Source organism: Zonotrichia leucophrys, chromosome 25 (assembly GCF_028769735.1).
Source record: "Zonotrichia leucophrys gambelii isolate GWCS_2022_RI chromosome 25, RI_Zleu_2.0, whole genome shotgun sequence".
NCBI classification, from domain to species: domain Eukaryota; kingdom Metazoa; phylum Chordata; class Aves; order Passeriformes; family Passerellidae; genus Zonotrichia; species Zonotrichia leucophrys.
This window is the reverse complement of record NC_088194.1, coordinates 2,866,090-2,892,926: the sequence shown is the minus strand read 5'-3', so window position 1 is coordinate 2,892,926 and position 26,837 is coordinate 2,866,090. Positions and strand designations below refer to the sequence as shown.

The window sequence follows — 26,837 nt, the reverse complement described above, 5'->3', positions numbered from 1 at the left end:
GCACTCAGGGACCCCAGGGTGGCACTCAGGGACCCCAGGGTGGCACAGAGGGACCCAAGGGGGCACAGAGGGACCCCAGGGTGGCACTGAGAGACCCCAGGGTGGCACTCAGGGACCCCAGGGTGACACAGAGGGACCCAGAGGGACCCCAGGGTGGCACAGAGAGACCCCAGGGTGGCACAGAGGGACCCCAGGGTGGCACACAGGGACCCCAGGGTGGCACTCAGGGACCCCAGGGTGGCACAGAGAGACCCCAGGGTGGCACAGAGGGACCCCAGGGTGGCACAGAGGGACCCCAGGGTGGCACACAGGGACCCCAGGGTGGCACAGAGGGACCCCAGGGTGGCACAGAGGGAGCCCAGGGTGGCACAGAGGGACCCCAGGGTGGCACTCAGGTGACAATGATGACCCCCAGTTGCCACCCCTGGGGACAGAGGGACACCAGAGACCCCTCCCCACCATGGGGGCAGCCCTGTCACCCCCGGGGTGGCACAGAGAGACCGCAGGGTGGCACTCAGGGACCCCAGGGTGGCACACAGGGACCCCAGGGTGGCACTCGGGGACCCCAGGGTGGCACAGAGGGACCCCCTCGCTGTCCCTGGGGGGACACACTGGTGCCACAGGTGCCATTGGTGACCCCGGTGCCACCCCCGGGTGCCAGAGGGGCCAGGGAGGGGTGAGAGCGGCTCTGGAGCCTGCAGGGCTTGGGGACAGACGTGGGGACAGATGTGGGGACAGATGTGGGGTCACTCACCCGCCCTGGCAGTGCCGTCTGCTCCGGAGCCACCGCGTCCCCAACGTGGGGACAGAGGGGACACCCCCGGGGGGGGGGGGGGGGGAGGGTCGGGTCACCTTGAGGGGACATTGAGGGACCCCCAAGGGGGTCCTGGGGTGGCTCTGGCAGCGCTGTCACCCCTGGGGACATCGGGATCGGGGCTGGAGCCGAGGGATTGGGGTGTTCTGGGGAGGTGACACCCCAGGGTGGGGACAGGGGAGGTGACACCCCAGGGTGGGGCCAGGGGAAGGTGACACCCCTGGGTGGGGCCAGGGGGAGGTGACACCCCTGGGTGGGGCCAGGGGGAGGTGACACCCCTGGGATTGGGGACGGGGGGAGGTGACACCCCTGGGTGGGGCCAGGGGGAGGTGACACCCCAGGGTGGGGACATGGGGAGGTGACACCCCTGGGATCACATCCAACAGGGATTTGTCCCCCTCCTCAATGGGATCAGAGCATCCCCCCCAAACCAGCACAGGCCGCCCCCCAAAATCTCCCCCCGGGGAAACGGGGAAGGTGCCCTTGCCAAAGTCTCTGGAAAAAGGGAGAAAAAAGCTTTAACCATCCATGGAGCCAAGGGAGGGGGGCGAAAATAAGGAAAAAAAGGGGCAAAAAACAAACCCACAACACAAGGGGGAAGCGGCGGCGTTACAAAACGAGCGGCGGGGCCGGGGCTGCTCCGGCCGGGGAACCGAGGCCGTTTCGGGCTGGGAGCACCGGGGGCCGGCGCCTCTGAAATGTTTCTTGGGTCTGGGTCGCTGTTTTTGTGTTGTTTTTGCTCTTTGTTTCTCTGGGGTTCTCGGTCTCATCTGTTGTGTTGTCCCCGGGAGGGAGCGGCGGCGCCCGGCCTGGTTCGGTTCAGCCCGGTTCAGCCCGGTTCAGCCCGGTTCAGCCCGGTTCGGCCCAGCCCGGCCCGGTGGGGCTGTGGGATCCGGGGCTATTTCTGCCCGCTGATGGACTGCGATATGGAGCGCGGCGGGATCATATCCAGCAGGTATTCCCGCTGCCGGTCCGCCAGGCTCGACGCTTTGTGGCCCCCGATGCCGGCGTTCAGGTACGCGATGTTCACCCCTGGGGACGGCACCGAAACCACGCTGGGCACGGGGATCCCACAGAAATCCTACAGATCCCACTGATCCTACAGATCCTACACATCCCACTGATCCTACAGATCCCACTGATCCTACAGATCCCACTGATCCTACACATCCCACTGATCCTACACATCCCACTGATCCTACAGATCCCACTGATCCTACAGATCCCACTGATCCTACACATCCTACAGAGCCCACTGATCCTACAGAGCCCACGGAAACCGGGCTGGGCACGGGGAGCCCACAGAGCACAGGGAAACCACGCTGAGCACGGGGATCCCACAGAGCCCACAGAGCCCATGGAAATCCCACTGATCCTACAGAGCCCAGGGATCCTACAGATCCCACGGAAATCACACAGAGCCCAAGGATCCCACAGATCTCACAGTCCCCATAGATCCTACAGACCCACAGATCCCATGGCTCCCACAGCCCCACAGCCACCCTGAAAACCCCACGAGGCAGGAAGGGCCAGGATGGAGCTGGCACAGGGTGGGAATTCCCAAATTCTGCCCCAAAATCCAGAGGGCGTGTCCCACACTGCTGATCTGATCCCATCCCATCCCATTGTTCCCATCCCATCCCATCCCATCCCATCCCATCCCATCCCATCCCATCGTTCCCATCCCATCCCATCCCATCGTTCCCATCCCATCCCATCCCATCCCATCCCATCCCATCCCATGGATCCCATCCCATCCCATCCCATTGTTCCCATCCCATCCCATCCCATCCTATCCCATCAATCCCATCCCATCCCATCCCATCCCATCCCATCCCATCCCATCCCATCCCATCCCATCCCCGCCCCGTTCCCGCCGTACCTGGCATTCCCAGGAGCCCCCCGGCCACGGAGAGCTGCGGGGCCTGGGCGAAGTTGGAGAGCATGGAGCGGGCGGAGGTGGGGATGCCGCGCTGGAGGCTGCTCTGGGGCTGCGGGGCCTGCGCACGGACACACGGACACACGGACACACGGACAGGGGGTGGGAGAGTGGGCATGGGGAGAACGGGCGGCCACTGCACCCATCCTGATGGGCACCTCCCCATGAGCACATCCTGTCCCATCCCATCCCCATCATCCCATCCCAATGCACACATCCCGTCCCATCCCCACGATCCCATCCTATTATCACATGGCCCCATCTCCATGATCCCATCCCATTCCCATGGTCCCATTCCCATCCCATCAAGTGCCATCCTGTCCCACCCCATCCCATTATCCTATGGTCCCATCCCATGGTCCCATCCCATTATCCTATGATTTCATCCCATTATCCCACCCCACAATCCCAAGGTCCCATCCCATGATCCCATCCCATTCCCATGGTCCCATCCCATTATCCTATGATTTCATCCCATTATCCCATCCCACAATCCCATGGTCCCATCCCATGATCCCATCCCATTATCTCACAGTCCCATCCCCATGATCCCACTATCCCATGATCCCCTCATCCCATTACCCCATTATCCCATGGTCCCATCCCACTATCCCATGATCCCATTATCTCACAGTCCCATCCCCATGATCCCACTCCATTATCCCATCTCACAATCCCACCCCATGATCCCACGATCCCATCTCATCATTCCATCCCACGATCGCAGGATCCCACCCCATTAATCCCATCCCATTACCCCATGACCCCATTATCCCACAATCCCATCCCACGATCCCACCCCATAATCCCACCCCATAATCCCATCCCATTATCCCACCCCACGATCCCATGATCCCCTGGCCCCACGCCCCGTGTCCCACCTGCCGGAGCGTGTGGTGCCGCAGGATCCCGTCCTGTTTGCCCACGCTGGGCACGGCGGGCGCGGCCGTGGGGGACAGGGCAGCCTGCTGCTGCAGCCTCTGCTCGATCTCCTGGGGACAGACAGACAGACATGGCAGTGACAGACAGCCATGGGACAGGGCAGCCTGCTGCTGCAGCCTCTGCTCGATCTCCTGTGGGACAGACAGACAGACAGACATGGCAGTGACAGACAGCCATGGGACAGGGCAGCCTGCTGCTGCAGCCTCTGCTCGATCTCCTGTGGGACAGACAGACAGACAGACAGGGCAATGACAGACAGCCATGGGACAGGGCAGCCTGCTGCTGCAGCCTCTGCTCGATCTCCTGTGGGACAGACAGACAGACATGGCAGTGACAGACAGCCATGGGACAGGGCAGCCTGCTGCTGCAGCCTCTGCTCCATCTCCTGGGACAGACAGACAGACATGGCAGTGACAGACAGCCATGGGACAGGGCAGCCTGCTGCTGCAGCCTCTGCTCGATCTCCTGTGGGACAGACAGACAGACAGGGCAATGACAGACAGCCATGGGACAGGGCAGCCTGCTGCTGCAGCCTCTGCTCGATCTCCTGGGGACAGACAGACAGACATGGCAGTGACAGACAGCCATGGGACAGGGCAGCCTGCTGCTGCAGCCTCTGCTCCATCTCCTGTGGGACAGACAGACAGACATGGCAGTGACAGACAGCCATGGGACAGGGCAGCCTGCTGCTGCAGCCTCTGCTCGATCTCCTGTGGGACAGACAGACAGACAGACAGGGCAATGACAGACAGCCATGGGACAGGGCAGCCTGCTGCTGCAGCCTCTGCTCGATCTCCTGGGGACAGACAGACAGACAGACATGGGACAGCCACCCATGGGAATGCCATCCTGCTCAATTCTTCAGGAATGCCAACCTGGCTGGGATGGGATGAGTGGGACAGGATCAATGGGGTGGGGTCAATGGGGTGGGATCAGTGGGAAAAATGATCCCACATATCCCACATCCAATGGAATGGAATCAATGGAATGAGATTAATGGGAACAATGGGATGGAATCAATAGGATCAATGGGATGGGATCAATGGCAAGAATGGGATGAGATTGATGGGAACAGTGGGATGGGATCAATGGGGTGGGATCAGTGGGGTGGGATCAATGGGATCAATGGGATGGGATCAATGGGACTGATGGGATGGGATGGGATCAATAGGGTGGGATCAATGGGAACAATGGGATGGGATTGATGGGATGAGAACAATGGGATCAATAGGATGGAATCAATGGGATTGATGGGATTAATGGGAAGGAATCAATGGAATCAATGGGACGGGAACAATGGCATCAATAGGATGGGATCAATGGGAAGGAATCAATGGAATCAGTGGGATGGGAACAACGGGAACAATGGAGATGCAATGGATGGGTGGGATCAATGAAGCAGTGGGATGGGATCAATGGATTGATGGGATCAATGGGAGGAATCAATGGGACGGAAACAATGGAAGGGGATGGCACAGAGTGCTTTGCGCTGGGCTGAGGACAGGGAACCGGCGGGCACTCCCAGCGACCCCCACCTGCTCCTGCTGCAGGGCCTTGACGAAGGCGTTCTTGAGGCGATTCGTGTGCTCGGCCTTGAGCGCCTTCTTCTGGTTGGAGGTCTGGCACTGCTCGCACAGGATGCGCCCGCCCTTCTCCTGCTTCCAGTGCGGCGTGAAGTCGGTGCGGCACTGCGCGCACACGAACGGCTCCACGCGCGGCACCGCCGGGGCGCTCTTCCCTGCAACACAGCCCGGCTCAGCACCGGCGGGACGCAGGGGTTGGGGGGAAAGGCTGAAAATCCCGACTGAAATCGCCAAAAAACTGGGCGGGAATAGTGAAATGTTTGGATGAAATAATGCAAAGTGGATGAAATCCTGTGAATCGGCCGAAATCCTGCACCCTGACAGAACTGGTCAAAAATCCTGCACCCAGACAGAACACAATGTTCTGAGGTGAAAGACTGAAAATCCTGTCTGAAATCATAAAAAACTGGGCGGGAATAGTGAAAGTTTTGACTGAAATCTTGTGAATTGGCCAAAAATCCTGAGAACTGGCCAAAAATCCTGCACCCAGCCAGAACCCAACATTTTGGGCTAAAATTCTGAAAATCCTGACTGAGATCACAAAAAAACTGGGCAGAAATATTGACATGTTTGGCCAAAATCCCATGAATTGGCCAAAACCCTGCGAATCATCCAAAAACCCTGAAAAACTTCATTTAAAATCCCACAAATTCAATCTGAAACCTTGCAAACCCCTTAAAAACCTGCAAAAACCCACCCCAAACTTCTAATTTCTTCCAATCCCCACCACCTCCTTCTACAAGCACCCACCACCCTTCCAAGCCCTAAACCCCACGATTTCACCCCGAATTATGCATCAAACCCCCCAACTCCCCTTTGGGATGACCCTGGGCATCACCTTGGCTGTCGATGACGCTCTGCACCACCTCCTCCAGCCCCACCATGTAGATGAACTCGCTGTTGGCGGCGCTGGGCAGGAAGTGCAGCAGCGGCGCCGGCGGCTTCGGGGGAGGGATCTCCAGCAGCGTCTTCTCCAGCTGCTTGCGCAGCGCCAGCTTGGCCGCGGCCTGAGAGTTGGCAGCGTCCGAGAGCGCGCTGGGGCTGGGGAGCGGGGACGACACGCGGGCCACCGAGCCCGGCTGCATGTGCGACGCGAGGTTCATGTAGATGGCGGAGGAGGACGAGCGCTGGCACGGCACCGACGAGCCCGATTGCTGGGGAGGAGAGGTATGGGGTCAGGTGGGGATTTGGGGTCATGGTGGGGATTTGGGATCATGGGGGAAATTTGGGGTTAGGGTGAAGATTTGGGATGTGAGGTTCATGTAGATGGTGGAGGAGGACGAGCGCTGGCACGGCACCGACGAGCCCGATTGCTGGGGAGGAGGAGATTTGGGGTCAGGTGGGGATTTGGGGTAATGGTGGGGGATTTGGGGTCAGGGTGTGAATTTGGGATCAAGGTTCATGTAGATGGCGGAGGAGGACGAGCACTGGCACGGCACTGACGAGCCCGATTGCTGGGGAGGAGATTTGGGGTCAGGTGGGGATTTGGGATCACAGTGGGGAATTTTGTATCAGATGGGGATTTGGGATCAAGGTGGAGATTTGGGATCACAGTGGGAGATTTGGGATCACAGGGCAGGATTTGGGGTCAGGGTCAGGATTTGGGATCAGGGCGAGAATTCAGGATCAGGTGGGGATGCAGGATCAGGTGGGGATTCAGGATCAGGGTGTGAATTTGGGATCAAGGTTCATGTAGATGGCGGAGGAGGACGAGCGCTGGCACGGCACCGACGAGCCTGATTGCTGCAAGGGAGATTTGGGGTCAGGTGGGGATTTGGGATCTCAGTGGGGGATTTGGGGTCACAGTGGGGGATTTGGGATCAGGGTGTGAATTAGGGATCAGGGCGAGAATTCAGGATCAGGTGGGGATGCAGGATCATGGTGGGGATTCAGGATCAGGGTGTGAATTTGGGATGTGAGGTTCATGTAGATGGCGGAGGAGGACGAGCACTGGCACGGCACCGACGAGCCCGATTGCTGGGGAGGAGGAGATTTGGGGTCAGGTGGGGATTTGGGATCATGAGGGGGATTTGGGATCATGGCGTGAATTTTGTATCAGATGGGGATTTGGGATCAAGGTGGAGATTTGGGATCAGGGCAGGATGTGGGGTCAGGGTGAAGATTTGGGATGTGAGGTTCATGTAGATGGCGGAGGAGGACGAGCGCTGGCACGGCACCGACGAGCCCGATTGCTGGGGAGGAGGAGGAGGAGATATGGGGTCAGGTGGGGATTTGGGGTCATGGTGGGGATTTGGGGTCATGGGGGGAATTTGGGGTCAGGGTGAAGATTTGGGATGTGAGGTTCATATAGGTGGTGGAGGAGGACGAGCAATGGCACGGCACTGACGAGCCCGATTGCTGGGAGGAGGAGATTTGGGGTCAGGCAGGGATTTGGGTCACAGTGGGGAATTTTGTATCAGATGGGGATTTGGGATCAGGTGGAGATTGGGATCACAGGGCAGGATTTGGGGTCAGGGTCAGGATTCGGGATCAGGCGCGAATTTGGATGTGAGGTTCATATAGGTGGCGGAGGAGGACGAGCGCTGGCACGGCACCGACGAGCCCGATTGCTGGGGAGGAGGAAATTTGGGGTCAGGTGGGGATTTGGGTCAGGTGGGGATTTGGGGTCAGGTGGGGATTTGGATCTCAGTGGGGATTTGGGATCATGGGGGGAATCTGGTCAGGGTGAAGATTTGGGATGTGAGGTTCATGTAGATGGTGGAGGAGGACGAGCGCTGGCACAGCACCGACGAGCCCGACTGCTGGGGAGGAGGAGATTTGGGGTCAGGTGGGGATTTGGGGTAATGGTGGGGATTTGGGTCAGGGTGTGAATTTGGGATCAAGGTTCATGTAGATGGCGGAGGAGGACGAGCAATGGCACGGCACCGACGAGCCCGATTGCTGGGGAGGAGATTTGGGGTCAGGTGGGGATTTGGGATCACAGTGGGGAATTTTGTATCAGATGGGGATTTGGGATCAAGGTGGAGATTTGGGATCACAGGGCAGGATTTGGGGTCAGGGTGAGGATTTGGGATGTGAGGTTCATATAGGTGGCGGAGGAGGACGAGCGCTGGCACGGCACCGACGAGCCCGATTGCTGGGGAGGAGATTTGGGATCACAGGTGGATTTGGGATCAGGGTGAGAATTCGGGATCAGGTGGGGATTCAGGATTACAGGGGGAATTCAGGATCAGGGCACAAATTTGGGATCAGGTGGGGATTTGGAATCAGGGTGGGAATTCAGGATCAGGGCACAAATTCAGGATCAAGTGGGGATTTGGGATCACAGGGGGAATTCAGCATCAGGACTTGATTTGGGACCAGGTGGGGATTTGGGACCAGGTGGGGATTTGGAATCAGGTGTGGATTTGGGATCACGGTGGGGGATTCAGAATCACAGTGGGGGATTTGGGATCAGGCGGGGATTCAGGATTGCTGGCAGTGCCAGGCTCACAGACCCCTGGAGCACCAGGAGCTGTTGTGGGGAGAGAAGGGCTGGGGAGTCCTGGGAATTGTGGAGGGGAGGGTGAGCAGGGATGGGGGTCGTGCAAACTGGTACAAACTGGTGCAAACTGGTACAAACCAGTGCCCAAACCAGTGCTCAACCAGCCCCAACTACTGCCCAAACTGGTACAAACTGGTAAAAACTGAGTGCAAACTGGTACCAACCAGTGTCCAGGCAGCCCAAACCAGTGCAGACCAGCCCAAACCAGTGCTCAACCAGCCCCAACTGGAACAAACCACTGCCCAAACCAGTAAAAACTGAGTGGAAACTGGTACCAACCAGTGCAGACCAGCCCCAACCAGTGCCTGGGCAGCCCCAACCAGTGCAGACCAGCCCCAACCAGTGCAGACCAGCCCCAACCAGTGCAGACCAGCCCCAACCAGTGCAGACCAGCCCCAACCAGTGCAGACCAGCCCAAACCAGTGCAGACCAGCCCAAACCAGCCCAGACCAGCCCCAACCAGTGCAGACCAGCCCAAACCAGTGCAGACCAGCCCCAACCAGTGCAGACCAGCCCCAACCAGTGCAGACCAGCCCCAACCAGTGCAGACCAGCCCAAACCAGTGCAGACCAGCCCAAACCAGTGCAGACCAGCCCCAACCAGTGCAGAGCAGCCCAGACCAGTGCTCAACCAGCCCCAACTGGAACAAACCACTGCCCAAACCGGTAAAAACTGAGTGCAAACTGGTACCAACCAGTGCCTGGGCAGCCCCAACCAGTGCAGACCAGCCCCAACCAGTGCAGACCAGCCCAAACCAGCCCAGACCAGCCCAGACCAGCCCAAACCAGCCCAGACCAGCCCAGACCAGTCACCCACCGGCTGGTAGTTGATGGCGGGGCTCATGCCGGGCGTGGAGCTGCGCACCAGGCCGGGTTTCTGGGGCCCGCGCTGGCCCTGGAGCTGCGCGGGGCTGGGGGCGATGACGCGCTGGGACATCAGCATGTGGGGCAGGGCTGAGCTGGCGGCCGAGCGGATCACGCTGTGGCCCTGGGGGGGATCCAGGAGGAATCAGGGGGTTAAACCACAGGAACCAGCTCAGGATAACCCCAAACATCCCCCCAGAGCTCGGTGATAAAATCAGAGAAAAATGAGGGAAACTTGGAGCATTGATTCGCTGATCCGTGGAGTTCCTGCTTATCCAGAATCCCATTAATCTCTAATGCCCCAAATCCCTCGTTTTTCCCCAAACTGGATTTTACAGGATTGTGGCCCTTTCCCCCAGCTCAAGCTGGCACATCCCTATTTCCCGTGGGAGGCCCCAAATCCCTCATTTTTCCCCAAATTCTGCTGGATTTTACAGGATTGTGGCCTTTTTCCCAGCTCAAGCTGGCACATCCCTAGTTCCCGTGGGAGGCCCCAAATCCCTCGTTTTTCCCCAAACTGGATTTTACAGGATTGTGGCCCTTTCCCCCATCTCAAGCTGGCACATCCCTATTCCCCTTGGGAGGCCCCAAATCCCTCATTTTTCCCCAAATTCTCCTGGATTTTACAGGATTGTGGCCCTTTCCCCATCTCAAGCTGGCACATCCCTAATCCCCATGGGAGGCCCCAAATCCCTCGTTTTTCCCCAAATTCTCCTGGATTTTACAGGATTGTGGCCCTTTCCCCCAGCTCAAGCTGGCACATCCCTATTTCCTGTGGGAGGCCCCAAATCCCTCGTTTTTCCCCAAACTGGATTTTGGCCCTTTTCCCCAGCTCAAGCTGGCACATCCCTATTCCCCGTGGGAGGCTGGGATTGCTCCATGGTCAAGGAGAGCAGAAATCCCTGGAGCAAACATTTCTCCTTTGGGAGCAGCAGGGAGGCTGCAGAATTGGAGAATTCCCACCATCCTCACCCCACTCTGGGACACTGCACATTGAGAAAATCATGGAATATCCATCTCCACAAGGATCACTGAATCCTAACTCCTGACAACCCCAAACACCGGGAATTGCAGGAAAAACTTCAGCTGTGTGTGCACCCACCAAAATCAGAATTTTCCAGCAAAAACCAGGAATTCTCACCTGTAATGTCCTTAAATTCTGCGGCTCCACGCCCTGGGCCCCGGGCCGGGAGGGGATCTTGGACAGGCCCTGCTGCCCCACGTGGGCGGGCGACGGCTGCACGATGGACGCGGCGTTCTGGACCACGGGGGTCTGGGGGGCACCAAGGACGGGATTGGCATTCCCACGAGGGGATTTAGGGAATCCCACACGTGGGGTGGGGGCTCTGTGGGCACCCCTTTGTGGTAGTGTGTTGTTAAGTTTCTTGAGTTATTCCCCCAATTTATGTATTGTTCTCCCCTATTATGTGTAAAATGGTTTCGTTCCCCCAGTTTTTCCCGCCACTGCTAGCCTGTCAGCTAAGTTGCCATAGTAACCGCTATTCATAGTTGCCGATGTGTAATTGCTCCTCCCCTGGTTTCCCTTATCAGTGAAAGTTGTTTCCTCCCTGGGTCCAGTCAATCACTCCCTTCCTCCTCCCAGGTTTCGAGAACCTTCTCCTCTCTGGAGATGGTGGCTGGCTGGGGTCCCAGGACACCTCCTCTACCTTTTGATTATTGGTCTCCATGGAGTGTCAGTTCTGTGAAGTTCATCCCCTCACCTTTCCCGATTGGTTCCGCCTGTACCCACCCCCCCTCCTTTATAATCCTGTTTTCACCCCCTATGAAAAAACTTTTTCCCGGTTGGTTTCCCCGTGTTTGGATCCCGCTACACCTTCAATAAACCGATGTTTAACCCCCGGGAAATGGTCAGCTCCGTTCCTCCCCTATACCAGCGGTGTGAGCCAGTCCGCAGCCAGCACAGCCCGAGGCCCTCAGACACCGAGGGGCGCTGGCCAGGAATTGCAGAGGGGCGTCGGCCTTTCGCCCTCAGCTAGTCGGACTCTAAACTTCGGGCCACATATGCCCCCCTCTGCACCCCTCCTTTATAATCCTGTTTCACCCCCTATGGATAAACTTTTTCCCGGTTGGTTTCCCCGCGTTTGGATCCCGCAACACCTTCAATAAACCGATGTTTAACCCCCGGGAAATGGTCAGCTCCGTTCCTCCCCAATCCCAGCGGTGTGGGCCAGTCCGCAGCCAGCACAGCCCGAGGCCCTCAGACGCCCAAGGGTGCTGGCCAGGAATTGCAGAGGGGCGTCGGCCTTTCGCCCTCAGCTAGCCGGACACTAAACTTCGGGCCACATATGCCCCCCTCTGCACCCCTTATGCCAGCCATGCCCAGCCCTCACCTTCTGCACCACGTTCTCCTTCTGGAGCTGGCTCTGCCGCAGCTTCTTGAGGAGCACCAGCCGGGCCTCCTCCAGCCGCAGCTCGTCCCGGAGCTGCTTGATCAGCTGCTGCCTCTCCTCCAGGCTCTTCCCCTGGGAACCCCGCAAACCCAGCAGGACGTGAGCAAGGGAAAGGGGAAGGGGAAAGGTTGATCCAAGTGGGAATTGGGACCACAGGTGTGAGAACAGGGGGGCTGCACCTGGAACCGGCTGAGGAAGGCCCCAAATGCTTCATCCTCCCACAATGCCCCAAATGCTTCATCCCTCCCCAATTTCCCAAAAGCTTCACCCCTCCTTAATGTCCCAAAATGCTTCAATCCTTCCCCAAATGCTTCATCCCCTCTCAAACACTTTATCCTCCCCAAATGCTTCATCCTTCCCCAACACCCCAAATGCTTCACCCCTCCCCAATTTCCCAAAAGCTTCACCCCTCCTTAATGTCCCAAAATGCTTCAATCCCTCCTCAAATGCTTCATCCCTCCCCAAATGCTTCATCCTCCCACAATGCCCCAAATGCTTCATCCCTCCCCAAATCCTTCATCCCCTCCCAAACACTTTATCCTCCCCAAATGCTTCATCTCTCCCCAAATGCTTCATCCTCCCACAGTGCCCCAAATGCTTCATCCTTCCCCAACACCCCAAATGCTTCATCCTCCCACAATGCCCCAAATGCTTCATCCCTCCCCAAATCCTTCATCCCCTCTCAAACACTTTATCCTCCCCAAATGCTTCATCTCTCCCCAAATGCTTCATCCTTCCCCAATTTCCCAAAAGCTTCACCCCTCCTTAATGTCCCAAAATGCTTCAATCCCTCCTCAAATGCTTCATCCCTCCCCAAATGCTTCATCCCTCATCAAATGCTTCATCCTCAGTGCCCCAAATGCTCCATCCCTCCCCAAACACTTTATCCTTCCCAAATGCTTCATCCCTCCTCAATGTCCCAAAAGCTTCAACCCATCCCAATGCCCCAAAATGCTTCAATCCCTCCCCAAATGCTTCATCCTCCCCAATGCCCCAAATGCTTCATCCCTCCTTAATGTCCCAAAAGCTTCATCCCTCCCCAAACACTTCATCCCTCCCCAGTGCCCCAAATGTTTTGTCCCTCCCCAAATGCTTCATCCCTCCCCAACACCCCAAACACTTCATCCCTCCCCAAACACTTCATCCCTCCCCAAACCCTTCACCCCCCATCCCGTGCCCTTCCAGGACGGAATTCCCGTGCCCTCACCTTGAACATCTCCAGGTTGGCCGCCTTGAGCCGCTCCTCCATGCGGGAGCTGGAGCGGGGGCTGGAGGCCTCGTTGTCCGACAGGACGATGATGTCCGGGGAGGGGGTCAGCCTGCCCCGCTCGGGGTCACTGCGGGGACACGGACACGGTGAGGCAGGGACTGGGATTGGGGAACAACCCCAGTGAGGCAGGGACTGGGATTGGGGAACAACCCCAGTGAGGCAGAATTGGGATTGGGGAACAACCCCAGTGAGGCAGGGACTGGGATTGGGGAACAGCCCCAGTGAGGCAGAATTGGGGATTTGGGGAACCCCAGTGAGGCAGGGATTGGGGATTTGGGAACAACCCCAATGAGGCAGGAATTTGGGATCTGGGGAGCTCCAGTGAGGCAGGAATTGGGATTTGGGAAACCCCAGTGAGGCAGAATTGGGGAGCCCCCAGGAATTGGGGATTGGGGAGTCCCAGTGAGGCAGGAATTGGGGATTTGGGAAGCTCTAATGAGGCAGGAATGTGGGATTTGGGGAGCCCCAGTGAGGCAGGAATTGGGGATTGGGGAGCCCCCAGGAACTGGGGATTTGGGGAGCCCCACTGGGGATTTGGGGAGCCCCAGCGAGGCAGGAATTGAGGATTGGGGAGCTCCAGTGAGGCAGGAATGTGGGATTTGGGAAGCCCCCAGGAATTGGGGAGCCCCACTAAGGCAGGAATGTGGGATTTGGGGAGCCCCAGTGAGGCAGGAATTTGGGATCTGGGGAGCCCCAGTGAGGCAGGAATTGGGGAGCCCCAGTGAGGCAGGAATTGGGGATTGGGGGAGCCCCAGTGAGGCAGAATTTGGGGATCTGGGGAGCCCCCAGGAACTGGGGACTGGGGAGCCCCAGTGAGGCAGGGACTGGGATTTGGGAACAACCCCAATGAGGCAGGAATTTGGGATCTGGGGAGCTCCAGTGAGGCAGGAATTTGGGATTTGGGGAGCCCGCAGGAATTCGGGAACCCCAGTGAGGCAGAATTGGGGAGCCCCCAGGAATTGGGGATTGGGGAGCCCCAGTGAGGCAGGAATTTGGGGAGCCCCCAGGAATTGGGGATTTGGGGAGCCCCAGTGAGGCAGGAATGTGGGATTTGGGGAGCCCCAGTGAGGCAGGAATGTGGGATTTGGGGAGCCCCAGTGAGGCAGGAATTGGGGATTGGGGAGCCCCCAGGAATTGGGGATTTGGGGAGCCCCAGTAAGGCAGGAATTTGGGATTTGGGGAGCCCCAGTGAGGCAGGAATTTGGGGAGCCCCAGTGAACCAGCAATGTGGGATTTGGGGAGCAGGATCCCCCTGGTTCCAGCACGGATCCAGAGCAGGGCAGCTCCCAGGACACCAGGAGGGAAGGGCTCCCTCCAATGCACTCCCTCGCCCTCCAGGGCTGCAAATCCCACCTGGGAATGAGGGGGGAAGCAGGAGCGTGTCCTGGGGCTGGGATGGGAGGGAATGGCAGGGATACTCCAGGGATACTCCAGGGATACTCCAGGGATACTCCAGCCTGGAATCCTCACTGTGGTGGAGAAGGGGCTGAGCCCCCCACATCAGCAGCACCACTCCAGGCCTATCCCAACCCAAATCTATTGGAAAAGCTCATTCCATGAAGGAAAACCTGCACGAATATCCAACTGATCCATGATGGGATTGGGAAACCAAAGGAGCAGCAGGATAAAGAAATCAAAAATCAGTGGTGGAGTCCAGCGGGATCCAGGTGGGACCATCCAGGCAAGGAGAGTCCAAGGAAAGCCCTTTGAGAGCCTGGATTTCATCTGGAGAGCCTTGGAAAACTGGGATAATCCATTGTGGAAGGTCCCTGCAGCGAGGGGACTCCGTGGAATTTCTCACCCCAAACTCTGAGCACCCAGGAGGGAGCCCAGAGCCCATCCCAGCCCCAGGTTTGGCTGCTCCAGGGCTGGGGAGATGCTCAGAGCTGGGATTGCTCCCAGACATTCCCGCTGCTTCTGTGGATATTCCAAAGGGCTCCAGCAGGGAAACCCCAGAGCATCCCAAGGAGAAGGAGGCCGAGGCAAAGCAGGCTGAGAGCCAGGAGCTCCAGTCTGGGTGGGACTGTCCTGGGTCAGGGCTGTCCTTCCTGCAGCTCCTGTTTGGAGGAGCATCCCAATAAATCCAGGCTGGATCACTGACATTCCACCAGGGGAACAAGGCAGAGTCCAAATCCAAGAGGGAAAATGGATCCATCCATGAGGAATCACCAATTGTTGGGTTTCCTTTGTCCAGGGGAGAGCAGAATTCCAACAGAATCACTAGAGAGGAGCCATGGCCAGGGAGGCAGGCAGAGGTGAGGAGAGGTGGAGCACATTCCCAAGGAAAATCCAGGAAAACGAGACATTCCCAGGCTCACTTCTCAACTCAGAGTGGAGCATTCCCAGAATTCCCAGGGAAAATCCAGGAAAATGAGACATTCCCAGGCTCAGTTCTCAACTCCGAGTGGAGCATTCCCAGCACTCCCAGGGCTGATTTCCTGTGTCCATCCAAGTGTCCGGGTGTGACGCCGGTGTCCCACTGGAACCCTCACGTTGCACAGAATCCCAGGAATTCCGCTGAGGCTGCAGCTCCTCACTCGAGCAGGACCCTCCAGGGACACCTCCCACCACCCCAGGCTGCTCCAGCCTGGCCCCAGACACTTCCAGGGATGAGGAATCCACAATCCCTGGATAACCTGTGCCACCCTCCCATCCCACCCGCCCTCTGTCCATGGGAGCCGTTCCCCCTCACCCCACCATCCCCAGCTCTCGGTGTCACCACGAGGGGCTCTCCAGGACCCCCCAAACCCCACTTCACCCCCAGCACCCACCTCCTCCTGGCGCTCATGTCCACGGGCTCGTCGTTGATGTTCTCCTTGCCCGGCCGGGCCGCGCTGCGCCCGTCGCCGTGGGGCCTCAGGCTCCCGTTGAGCTTCTCCTCGTAGCCCTTGATCCCGTCCGGCTTCACGGGCAGCTCGTGGGGCACCTCCAGCCCCGCCAGGTCCTTGCGCTTGAGCAGCGCCAGCATCTTCAGCCTCTCCATGGCCTCGTGTCCCTCCATCTTCAGCCTCTTGGCCAGCACGTCCTCGCGCTCCTCGGCCGGCTCCAGGCTCCGCTTGAGCAGGTTCAGGCGCAGCGCGTCCTCCGTCATGCGGTCCATCCTGAGGGACAGGGACAGGGACAGGTCAGGGACAAGGGTGCCAGGGAACCCCCCAGGATCCCCCCCGAGCTCAGCTTGGGTTCCTCAGAGAGCTCTGATCTCCTCATGGAGCTCCAACCTCTCAGAGCTCCAACCTCTTGGAGAGCTCTGATCTCCTCATGGAGCTCCAACATATGGGAGAGCTCCAATCTCCTCATGGAGCTCCAACCTCTCAGAGCTCCAACCTCTAGGAGAGCTCTGATCTCCTCATGGAGCTTCAATCTCACAGAGCTCCAACCTCTTGGAGAGCCCTGATCTCATGGAGTTCTGACCCCTTGGAGAGCTCTGATCTCCTCATGGAGCTCCAACATATGGGAGAGCTCCAATCTCCTCATGGAGCTCCAACGCCTTGGAGAGCTCTGATCTCCTCATGGAGCTCCAACATCTGGGAGAGTTCCAACCTCACAGAGCTCCAACCTCTTGGAGAGCTCTGATCTCCTTGTGGAGCTCCAACATATGGGAGAGCTCTGATCTCCTCATGGAGCTCCAACCTCTCAGAGCTCCAACCTCTTGGAGAGCTCTGATCTCCTCATGGAGCTCCAACGCCTTGGAGAGCTCTGATCTCCTCATGGAGCTCCAACATATGGGAGAGCTCCAATCTCCTCATGGAGCTCCAACCCCTTGGAGAGCTCTGATCTCACAGAGCTCCAACCTCTAGGAGAGCTCTGAACTCTTCATGGAGCTCCAATCTCACAGCACCTTGAGATGCCTTGGAGAGCCCCAATCTCACAGAGCTCCGACCCTTGGAGAGCTCTGATCTCCTCACAGAGCTCCAACATCTGGAGAGCTCCAATCTCACAGACCTCTGACCTCCTCACAGAGCTCTGGTCTCCTCATGGAGCTCCGACTTCTGTGAGAGCTCCAACCTCTTGGAGAGCTCCAATCTCACAGACCTCTGATCTCCTCATGGAGCTCCAACCCTTGGAGAGCTCCAATCCTACAGAGCTCCAACCCCATGGAGAGCTCTAATCTCACAGAGCTCCAACCTCTTGGAGAGCTCTGACCTCCTCACAGATCTTCAACTCCCCAGCTCCCATCCAGGCCAGGAGTTTGCCCCTCTGAAGCCCCTGCAGTCCCTGGGAACAGCACCACCATCCCTCCTTTGGGACTAAACCCCATGGATGGGGCTCAGCAAGGAAGGGGGGCTGGGATGAACCCCCCGGAACGCCAGGAAATCCCCACCGTGCCTTCTCCAGGCAGGAATGCTCAGGCAGGTCCATCCCCGCCCTCCCACCTCAGCTCCAGGTGCAGGAATGCCCTCTGGAAAACAGGCAGGAGCCCATCCCAACCCCAACCCAGGCCTGGAGCCCATCCCAACCCCATCCCAGGCCTGGAGCCCATCCCAACCCCAACCCAGGCCTGGAGCTCATCCCAACCCCATCCCAGGCCTGGAGCTCATCCCAACCCCATCCCAGGCCTGGAGCTCATCCCAACCCCATCCCAGGCCTGGAGCTCATCCCAACCCCATCCCAAGCCCGCTCCCAGGCTGATAAGGAACCAGCTCCGACAACAAAGAGCCAGGGGAGCTCCACCTGCAGAGCAGCTGGGCGAGGCCTTGCCCCGAGGAGCAGGGCTGGGGACCGGGACAAACACCCGGGGAGCCGCTGGGAATTCCATGCGGCTGGCTCGGGAATTCCTTGCTCTGCAGGGAACAGAAAGTGTCCTGGGGAGCACCTGGAGCTGCTCCTCACCTGCCAGGACCCGGCTCCGAGTCATTCCCGGGATAAACCCTTCCAAAGGGTACAAACCCCTGGAATGACAATCCGCACATCAGCACATGAGTTCAGTCCCACTGGAGACAGCAGGAGCACGAGGGCAGCAGGAAAACCCACGGAAATCCCAAATACGATCCCAAAAAACGCCGGACGGAGCCTCCGAGGAGCACCTGGGGCTCTTCCCTACCTGCTGATCCCGTCTCTCCGCACGTCTCCCAAATTTAGCCCGGCAAGCCGGGACAGGCCGGGGGAGCCGCTCCCGCCCCCGTCCCGCAGCCGTGACCCCGGGGGGAGCGGGGACGTTCCAGACACCCGGGAGCGCCCGGAGCCGCGCCCGGCGCTGCGGCTGCAGCCCCGTGCCAGCAACGGGCACGGCGAGGAGGAGGAGGAGGAGGAGAGATGCACAGGAGCAACACTGCATGGGATAGGAGCTCCCATGGAGAGCTGAACTGAGCACGGAGATGGGATCCAGCAGGGAGAGCTGCCCTGTGCCGCTCACGAGGAGGAGGAGGGAGAGGGAGAGAATCCACAGGATTAACATCCCATGGGATGGGAGCTCCTCATGGAGAGCTGAACTGAGCACGGAGATGGGATCCAGCAGGGAGAGCTGCCCTGCGCCGCTCACGGCAAGGAGGAGGAGGGAGAGGGAGAGAATCCACAGGAGCAACGTCCCATGGGACAGGAGCTCCCATGGAGAGCTGAACTGAGCACGGAGATGGGATCCAGCACAGAGAACCAGGATCTCCTGCTGCTCACAGCAAGGAGAGAGAGGAGGGACAGGGAGAGGTCCACAGGAGCAACATCCCACGGGACAGGAGCTCCCATGGAGAGCTGAACTGAGCACGGAGATGGGATCCAGCAGGGAGAGCTGCCCTGCGCCGCTCACGGCAAGGAGGAGAAGGGAGAGGGAGAGAATCCACAGGAGCAACATTGCATGGGATAGGAGCTCCCATGGAGAGCTGAACCGAGCACGGAGATGGGATCCAGCAGGGACAGCCAGGATCTCCTGCCCAGCGCTGCTCACGGCAAGGAGGAGGAGGGAGAGGAGAGATGCACAGGAGCAACACTGCATGGGATGGGAGCTCCCATGGAGAGCTGAACTGAGCATGGAGATGGGATCCAGCACGGAGAACCAGGATCTCCTGCTGCTCACAGTGAGGAGACAGAGGAGGGACAGGGAGAGATGCACAGGAGCAACACTGCATGGGATGGGAGCTCCCATGGAGAGCTGAACTGAGCATGGAGATGGGATCCAGCAGGAAGAGCTGCCCTGTGCCGCTCATGGCAAGGAGAAGAAGGGAGAGGGAGAGAATCCACAGGAGCAACATCCCACAGGACAGGAGCTCCCATGGAGAGCTGAACTGAGCACGGAGATGGGATCCAGCACGGAGAGCCAGGATCTCCTGCCCAGCGCTGCTCACGGCGAGGAGGAGGAGGAGGAGGCAGAGGGAAAGGTCCACAGGAGCAACATCCCATGGGATAGGAGCTCCTCATGGAGAGCTGAACTGAGCACGGAGATGGGATCCAGCAGGGAGAACCAGGATCTCCTGCTGCTCACAGCAAGGAGAGGGAGGAGGGAGAGGGAGAGAATCCACAGGAGCAACATCCCATGGGACAGGAGCTCCTCATGGAGAGCTGAACTGAGCATGGAGATGGGATCCAGCAGGGACAACCAGGATCTCCTGCTCCAACATCCTGCTTGTCCCCTCCAGGATCCTGCAGATCCCCCCAGTCCTCTGCAGGGAATGGAAGCATCCTGCAGGAATTCTGGAGATGCCCCCAGTCCCTGCTCCATCACCAAGGTGGTCTCCCAGTGCCCTCCCCTCTGGCAAAATCCCAACAAATCCCAAGTGCCGTTACCGGGAATGGGGCCCAGCACTATTTAATCCGCTCCAGAGGTTCTCCAGGCTCAGCCAGATCCAATAAAAATTAAATGAGGCTTCGGATTCGGTGTTGAATGGGGCCCTGTGGCTGCAGGGGGAAGGGGAGGGTCCACTGGGAATTTCCAGAGCGCTGGGAAAGCCAGGGGAGAGCTCCTGGTTCCATGCAGAAATCCACAGCAAAGAGCAGGAACGGTTCCAACACTGGGAATTGTCTGGAGGTCGGACAGGCTCCGGTCTCGGCACATCCCAAACCGGATCATCCGGCCCTGCTGCCCTCGGGCACAGCCCCGGGTGATCAGCACATCCCAGGGAACAGCCTCTCCCTTCAGCTTCCACCTGAAAAATCCTCCTCGCTGGAAACAAACTCCCCAATGGTGGCAAAAGGGATGGAAAACGGGAGCTGGATGCACGGCGTGGAATCCTGGGAGCCACGACTGCAGGGTGGGATGGGCAGGGTGGGATGATGGGCACGGGGGATGGGCAGGGTGGATGGCAGGGTGGGATGAGCAGCAGGGTGGGATGGGCAGGGTGGGATGGGCAGGGTGGGCTGGCAGGTGGCATGGGCAGGGGCATGGGCAGGGTGGATGGGCAGAGTGGATAGGCAGGGTGGGATGGGCAGGGTGGGATGGGCACGGTGGGATGGGCAGGGTGGGATGGGCAGGGTGGGATGGGCAGGGTGGGATGAGCAGGGTGGGATGAGCAGGGTGGGATGATGAGCAGGGTGGGATGGGCAGGGTGGGATGGGCAGGGTGGGATGATGAGCAGGGTGGGATGGGCAGGGTGGGATGAGCAGGGTGGGATGGGCAGGGTGGGATGGGCAGGGTGGGATGGGCAGGGTGGGATGGGCAGGGTGGGATGGGCAGGGTGGGATGAGCAGGGTGGGATGGGCTGGGTGGGATGGGCAGGGTGGCATGAGCAGGTGGGATGAGCAGGGTGGGATGGGCAGGGTGGGATGGGCAGGGTGGGATGGGCAGGGTGGGATGATGAGCAGGGTGGGATGGGCAGGGTGGGATGGGCAGGGTGGGATGGGCAGGGTGGGATGGGCAGGGTGGGTGGATGGGCAGGGGGGATGGGCAGGGTGGGATGATGAGCAGGGTGGGATGGGCAGGGTGGGATGGGCAGGGTGGGATGATGGGCAGGGTGGGATGGGCAGGGTGGGATGGGCAGGGTGGGATGGGCAGGGTGGGATGATGAGCAGGGTGGGATGGGCAGGGTGGGATGGGCAGGGTGGGATGATGAGCAGGGTGAGATGGGCAGGGTGGCATGGGCAGGGTGGGATGGGCAGGGTGGCATGGGCAGAGTGGGATAGGCAGGGTGGGATGAGCAGGGTGGGATGAGCAGGGTGGGATGAGCAGGGTGGGATGATGAGCAGGGTGGCATGGGCAGGGTGGCATGGGCAGGGTGGCATGGGCAGGGTGGCATGGGCAGAGTGGGATAGGCAGGGTGGGATGAGCAGGGTGGGATGAGCAGGGTGGGATGAGCAGGGTGGGATGGGCAGGGTGGCATGGGCAGGGTGGGATGATGAGCAGGGTGGGATGAGCAGGTGGGATGAGCAGGGTGGGATGGGCAGGGTGGGATGGGCAGGGTGGGATGAGCAGGGTGGGATGGCAGGGTGGGATGGACAGGGTGGGATGGGCAGGGTGGGATGATGGGCAGGGTGGGATGGGCAGGGTGGGATGAGCAGGGTGGGATGAGCAGGGTGGGATGGGCAGGGTGGGATAGGCAGGTGGGATGATGGACAGGGTGGGATGGGCAGTGTGGGATGGGCAGGGTGGGATGGGCAGGGTGGGGTGGGCAGGGTGGGATGAGCAGGGTGGGATGAGCAGGGTGGGATGAGCAGGGTGGGATGAGCAGGGTGGGATGGGCAGGGTGGGATGGGCAGGGTGGGATGGGCAGGGTGGGATGGGCAGGGTGGGATGGGCAGGGTGGGATGGGCAGGGTGGGATGGGCAGGGTGGCATGGGCAGGGTGGGATGAGCAGGGTGGGATGGGCAGGGTGGGATGGGCAGGGTGGGATGGGCAGGGTGGGATGATGGGCAGGGTGGCATGGGCAGGGTGGCATGGGCAGGGTGGCATGGGCAGGGTGGGCTGCCCCGACCCGGGGGGGCTCTCCAGGAATGCCAGGCTGCTGCCCAGCTCCTGCTGGTGGCTCCAGCTCTCCGTGGGTGCTGTCCCTTCGGGGCACCACGCGCTCCCCAGCACGTCCCTCCTGCTCCGCGGGGCCCGGCACGACGGGTTTGGCACAGACAAACAAAGCAGCACCCCCTCTTCCATGGAGGTTGGATGTGGTGCCCACAGGGGGAAATATCCAACACAAAAAAATAAAAAAAAAATCAGCAGCAGGAGGATTTGAAAGGCTGGAACGAGTGAGTTGGGCCAAAAGAAGGAATATTCCAGAAGGAAGTGGGAATATCCAGGGAGAGATGAAATATCCTGGGATTTACCGATGGAGTGCAGAACTTGGCAGCAGCAGGAGTTAATTCCAGCCAGGGTTTATCCAGGGAGGTCCCAGCTCCTTCCCAGCCTCCTTGGAGGGTTTTCCATTGGGTCAATCCCCACGTTGGTCTTCCAGCACCAATTCCTGGCCTTGGAGCCTCCGGAGCTCATGGAGGGGCTGTAATTCCTGATCCAGCACCAGGAACGGTCCCTGATCCGCCAGGAATAATCCTTGATCCACGAGGAATGATCCCTGATCCACCAGGAGTGATCTCTGATCCACCAGGAACAATCCCTGATCCACCATGAGGGATCCCTGATCTGCCAGGAACAATCCTTGATCCTGGTGGTCCCTGATCCACCAGGAGCGATCCAGTGATCCCTGATCCACCAGGAGTGATCCCTGATCCACCAGGAGTGATCCCTGATCCACCAGGAACAATCCTTCATCCACGAGGAATGATCCCTGATCCACGAGGAATGATCCCTGATCCACCAGGAACAATCCTTGATCCACGAGGAACAATTCTTGATCCACCAGGAGTGATCCAGTGAACCCTGATCCTCCAGGAACAATCCCTGATCCACCAGGAACAATCCTTGATCCACGAGGAATGATCCCTGATCCGCCAGGAACAATCCTTGATCCACGAGGAATGATCCCTGATCCACCAGGAATGATCCCTGATCCACCAGGAACAATTCTTGATCCACCAGGAGCGATCCAGTGAACCCTGATCCTCCAGGAACAATCCCTGATCCACCAGGAGCGATCCAGTGATCCCTGATCCACCAGGAGTGATCTCTGGTCCACCAGGAACAATCCTTGATCCACGAGGAATGATCCCTGATCCACCAGGAGTGATCCCTGATCCACCAGGAGTGATCCCTGATCCACCAGGAACAATCCCTGATCCACCAGGAACAATCCCTGATCCACCAGGAGCGATCCAGTGATCCCTGATCCTCCAGGAGGGATCCAGTGATCCCTGATCCTCCAGGAACAATCCCTGATCTCCCCAGGAACAATCCCTGATCCTCCAGGAGGGATCCAGTGATCCCTGATCCTCCAGGAACAATCCCTGATCTCCCAAGCTCCCTCCTGTTTCTCAATCCCTCCCCAGCAGTGCTGGAATTCCATCGAGCAGAGCCCTGACAGCTCCAGAGGAGCCAAAGTGGATCCCTGGGATCCAAAGGACCGAGGATGGGGATCAGGGATAAACCAGCCCAGCTCCTGCTCTGCTCCTTGGGGAGCTCGGGTATTCCCAGGCTGAGGCAGCCTCAGGGGACCCAGAGTGTCCCCCAGTTTCCATTTGGGGCTGGAATGCCGGAATTAATCCCAGGAGAGACCCAGAATCCAAACCCATCCCCGGAGCCAAGGTGCTGCAGCACCATCCTGGTCACTCCAAACCCAGACATCACCCAGATATGATGAAATAAAACCTGTCCACATCCCATTAAATTCCCGTTTTCCCAGGATCAGGAATTGGTGAGACCCAACACCTGCAGCTCACCTGGGCACACTCCTGTTGCCCAAACCCCCCTAAATCCCAGGATCTGGCGTCAATCCTGGTCACTCCAAACCCAGACATCACTCAGATATGAGACTGATGGAACAAAACCATCCAAATCCCATTCAAGTCCTGGTTCCCCAGGATCAGGAATTGGCGAGACCCAACACCTGCAGCTCACCTGGGCACACTCCTGTTCCCCAAACCCCACGAGTCAATCCTGGTCACTCCAAACCCAGACATCACTCAGATATGATAGAATAAAACCCATCCAAATCTCATTCAAGTCCTGGTTCCCCAGGATCAGGAATTGGTGAGATCCAACACCTGCGGATCACCTGGGCACACTCCTGGTGCCCCAAACCCCCCCAAACCCCAGGATCTGGCATCAATCCTGGTCACTCCAAACCTGGACATCACCCAGATATGATGGAATAAAACCTGTCCACATCCCATTAAAGTTCCATTTTCCAGGATCAGGGAGCAGGAATTGGTGAGATCCAACTCACCTGGGCACATTCCCACTGCCTGAACCCCCTAAATCCCAGGATCTGGCATCAATCCTGGTCACTCCAAACCTGGACATCACTCAGATATGAGACTGATGGAATAAAACCATCCAAATCCCATTAAATTTCCCTTTTCCTGGGATCAGGAATTGGTGAGATCCAACTCCTGCAGCTCACCTGGGCACACTCCTGCTCCCCAAACCCCAGGATCTGGCATCAATCCTGGTCACTCCAAACCCAGACATCACTCAGATATGAGACTGATGGAACAAAACCATCCAAATCCCATTAAATTCCCGTTTTCCTGGGATCAGGAATTGGTGAGATCCAACACCTGCAGCTCACCTGGGCACACTCCTGCTCCCCAAACCCCCCCAAATCCCAGGATCTGGCATCAATCCTGGTCACTCCAAACCCAGACATCACTCAGATATGAGACTGATGGAATAAAACCCATCCAAATCCCATTGAAGTCCAATTTCCCGGGATTGGGGAGCAGGAATTGGTGAGATCCAACTCACCTGGGCACATTCCCACTGCCTGAACCCCCCTAAATCCCAGGATCTGGCGTCAATCCTGGTCACTCCAAACCCAGACATCACTCAGATATGAGACTGATGGAACAAAACCATCCAAATCCCATTAAATTCCCGTTTTCCCAGGATCAGGAATTGGCGAGACCCAACACCTGCAGCTCACCTGGGCACACTCCTGCTCCCCAAACCCCCCCAAATCCCAGGATCTGGGATCAATCCTGGTCACTCCAAACCCAGACATCACCCAGATATGATGAAATAAAACCTGTCCACATCCCATTAAATTCCCGTTTTCCTGGGATCAGGAATTGGTGAGATCCAACTCACCTGGGCACATTCCCACTGCCTGAACCCCCCAAATCCCAGGATCTGGCATCAATCCTGGTCACTCCAAACCCAGACATCACCCAGATATGATAGAATAAAACCCATCCAAATCCCATTAAATTCCCGTTTTCCCAGGATCAGGAATTGGTGAGATCCAACACCTGCGGATCACCTGGGCACACTCCCGTTGCCCAAACCCCCCCAAACCCCAGGATCTGGCGTCAATCCTGGTCACTCCAAACCCAGACATCACTCAGATATGAGACTGATGGAACAAAACCATCCAAATCCCATTAAATTCCCATTTTCCCGGGATCAGGAATTGGTGAGATCCAACTCACCTGGGCACACTCCCGTTCCCCAAACCCCCCCAAACCCCAGGATCTGGTGCCAATCCCCGCTGATCCCGTGGGGGTTCCGCAGGGCTGGCTGCTCATCCGGAGCCACCCGGCCCCAGCCCTGCTCCGGGGGCTCCGGTCCCGTCTGGGCTCGGCCCATCCCGACATCGGTGACAGCGTCCAGGAGAAACCCAGAATCCAAACCCAACGTGATCCCTGACATCCATCCCCGGAGCCGAGGTGCTCCAGCACCATCCTGGTCACTCCAAACCCAGATATCACCCAGATCTGATGGAATAAAACCTGTCCACATCCCATTAAAGTTCCATTTTCCCAGGATCAGGGATCAGGAATTGGTGAGATCCAACTCACCTGGGCACATTCCCACTGCCTGAACCCCCCTAAATCCCAGGATCTGGCGTCAATCCTGGTCACTCCAAACCCAGACATCACTCAGATATGATGGAATAAAACCCATCCAAATCCCATTAAATTTCCCTTTTCCCAGGATCAGGAATCGGTGAGACCCAACACCTGCAGCTCACCTGGGCACACTCCTGCTCCCCAAACCCCCCCAAACCCCAGGATCTGGTGCCAATCCCCGCTGATCCCGTGGGGATTCCGCAGCTCATCCGGAGCCATCTCTGCTCCGGGGGCTCCGGTCCCGTCTGGGCTCGGCCCATCCCGACGCCGCCGCCGTCGAACGGCGCGTTGGGCACGGCACACAAAATGGCTGGCTCCCAGCGCCGGCATTCCCCAGGAACGCCAGGAAAAGGATAATCACCTAAAAAGGTAATTAGGATTTAACGGCGCGGCAGCGGGATCCGGGAAGGGGAAAAGAACAAAAACCCCGCAGCTCCCAGGGCTGCGGCTCCAGGAATGCCCGGCAGGAATCCCGGGCAGGTACGGGAGGGCGAGGGCGGCTCACGGGGATTTTCTCCGGAGCAGGAGGAGCTCCGGGATTAAAGGAACAGCAGAAAAGCCCCAAAAACGATCCCGGAGCCATCCCAGAAGGGACACGGCTGCTCCCGGGAGGGAATGGGAATAGGAGGAAGGATTTGGGCAGGGATGGGAGCAGGGTGGGAATTCCTTCGGAGCAAAGTGCTCCAGGAGTTCT

General features: G+C 58.6%; 1 protein-coding gene across 1 annotated transcript in view; it reads right to left on the bottom strand.

Moving 5' to 3' along the window:
- Nucleotides 1–1,031: 1,031 nt before the first annotated feature.
- GATAD2B (GATA zinc finger domain containing 2B) overlaps nucleotides 1,032–26,837 on the bottom strand; it is a 36,697-nt gene continuing 10,891 nt past the window's right edge. Inside the window, exons 2-11 of the mRNA XM_064732566.1 lie at nucleotides 16,099–16,428; nucleotides 13,265–13,394; nucleotides 11,998–12,129; nucleotides 10,788–10,919; nucleotides 9,600–9,770; nucleotides 6,117–6,432; nucleotides 5,231–5,433; nucleotides 3,635–3,745; nucleotides 2,697–2,814; nucleotides 1,032–1,846 (exon numbers count right to left, since the gene is read on the bottom strand). Of these exons, the coding sequence (XP_064588636.1) occupies nucleotides 1,713–1,846; nucleotides 2,697–2,814; nucleotides 3,635–3,745; nucleotides 5,231–5,433; nucleotides 6,117–6,432; nucleotides 9,600–9,770; nucleotides 10,788–10,919; nucleotides 11,998–12,129; nucleotides 13,265–13,394; nucleotides 16,099–16,427 (1,776 nt within the window). The 5' untranslated portion in view covers nucleotide 16,428 and the 3' untranslated portion in view covers nucleotides 1,032–1,712. The remainder of the gene's footprint in view (nucleotides 1,847–2,696; nucleotides 2,815–3,634; nucleotides 3,746–5,230; nucleotides 5,434–6,116; nucleotides 6,433–9,599; nucleotides 9,771–10,787; nucleotides 10,920–11,997; nucleotides 12,130–13,264; nucleotides 13,395–16,098; nucleotides 16,429–26,837) is intronic.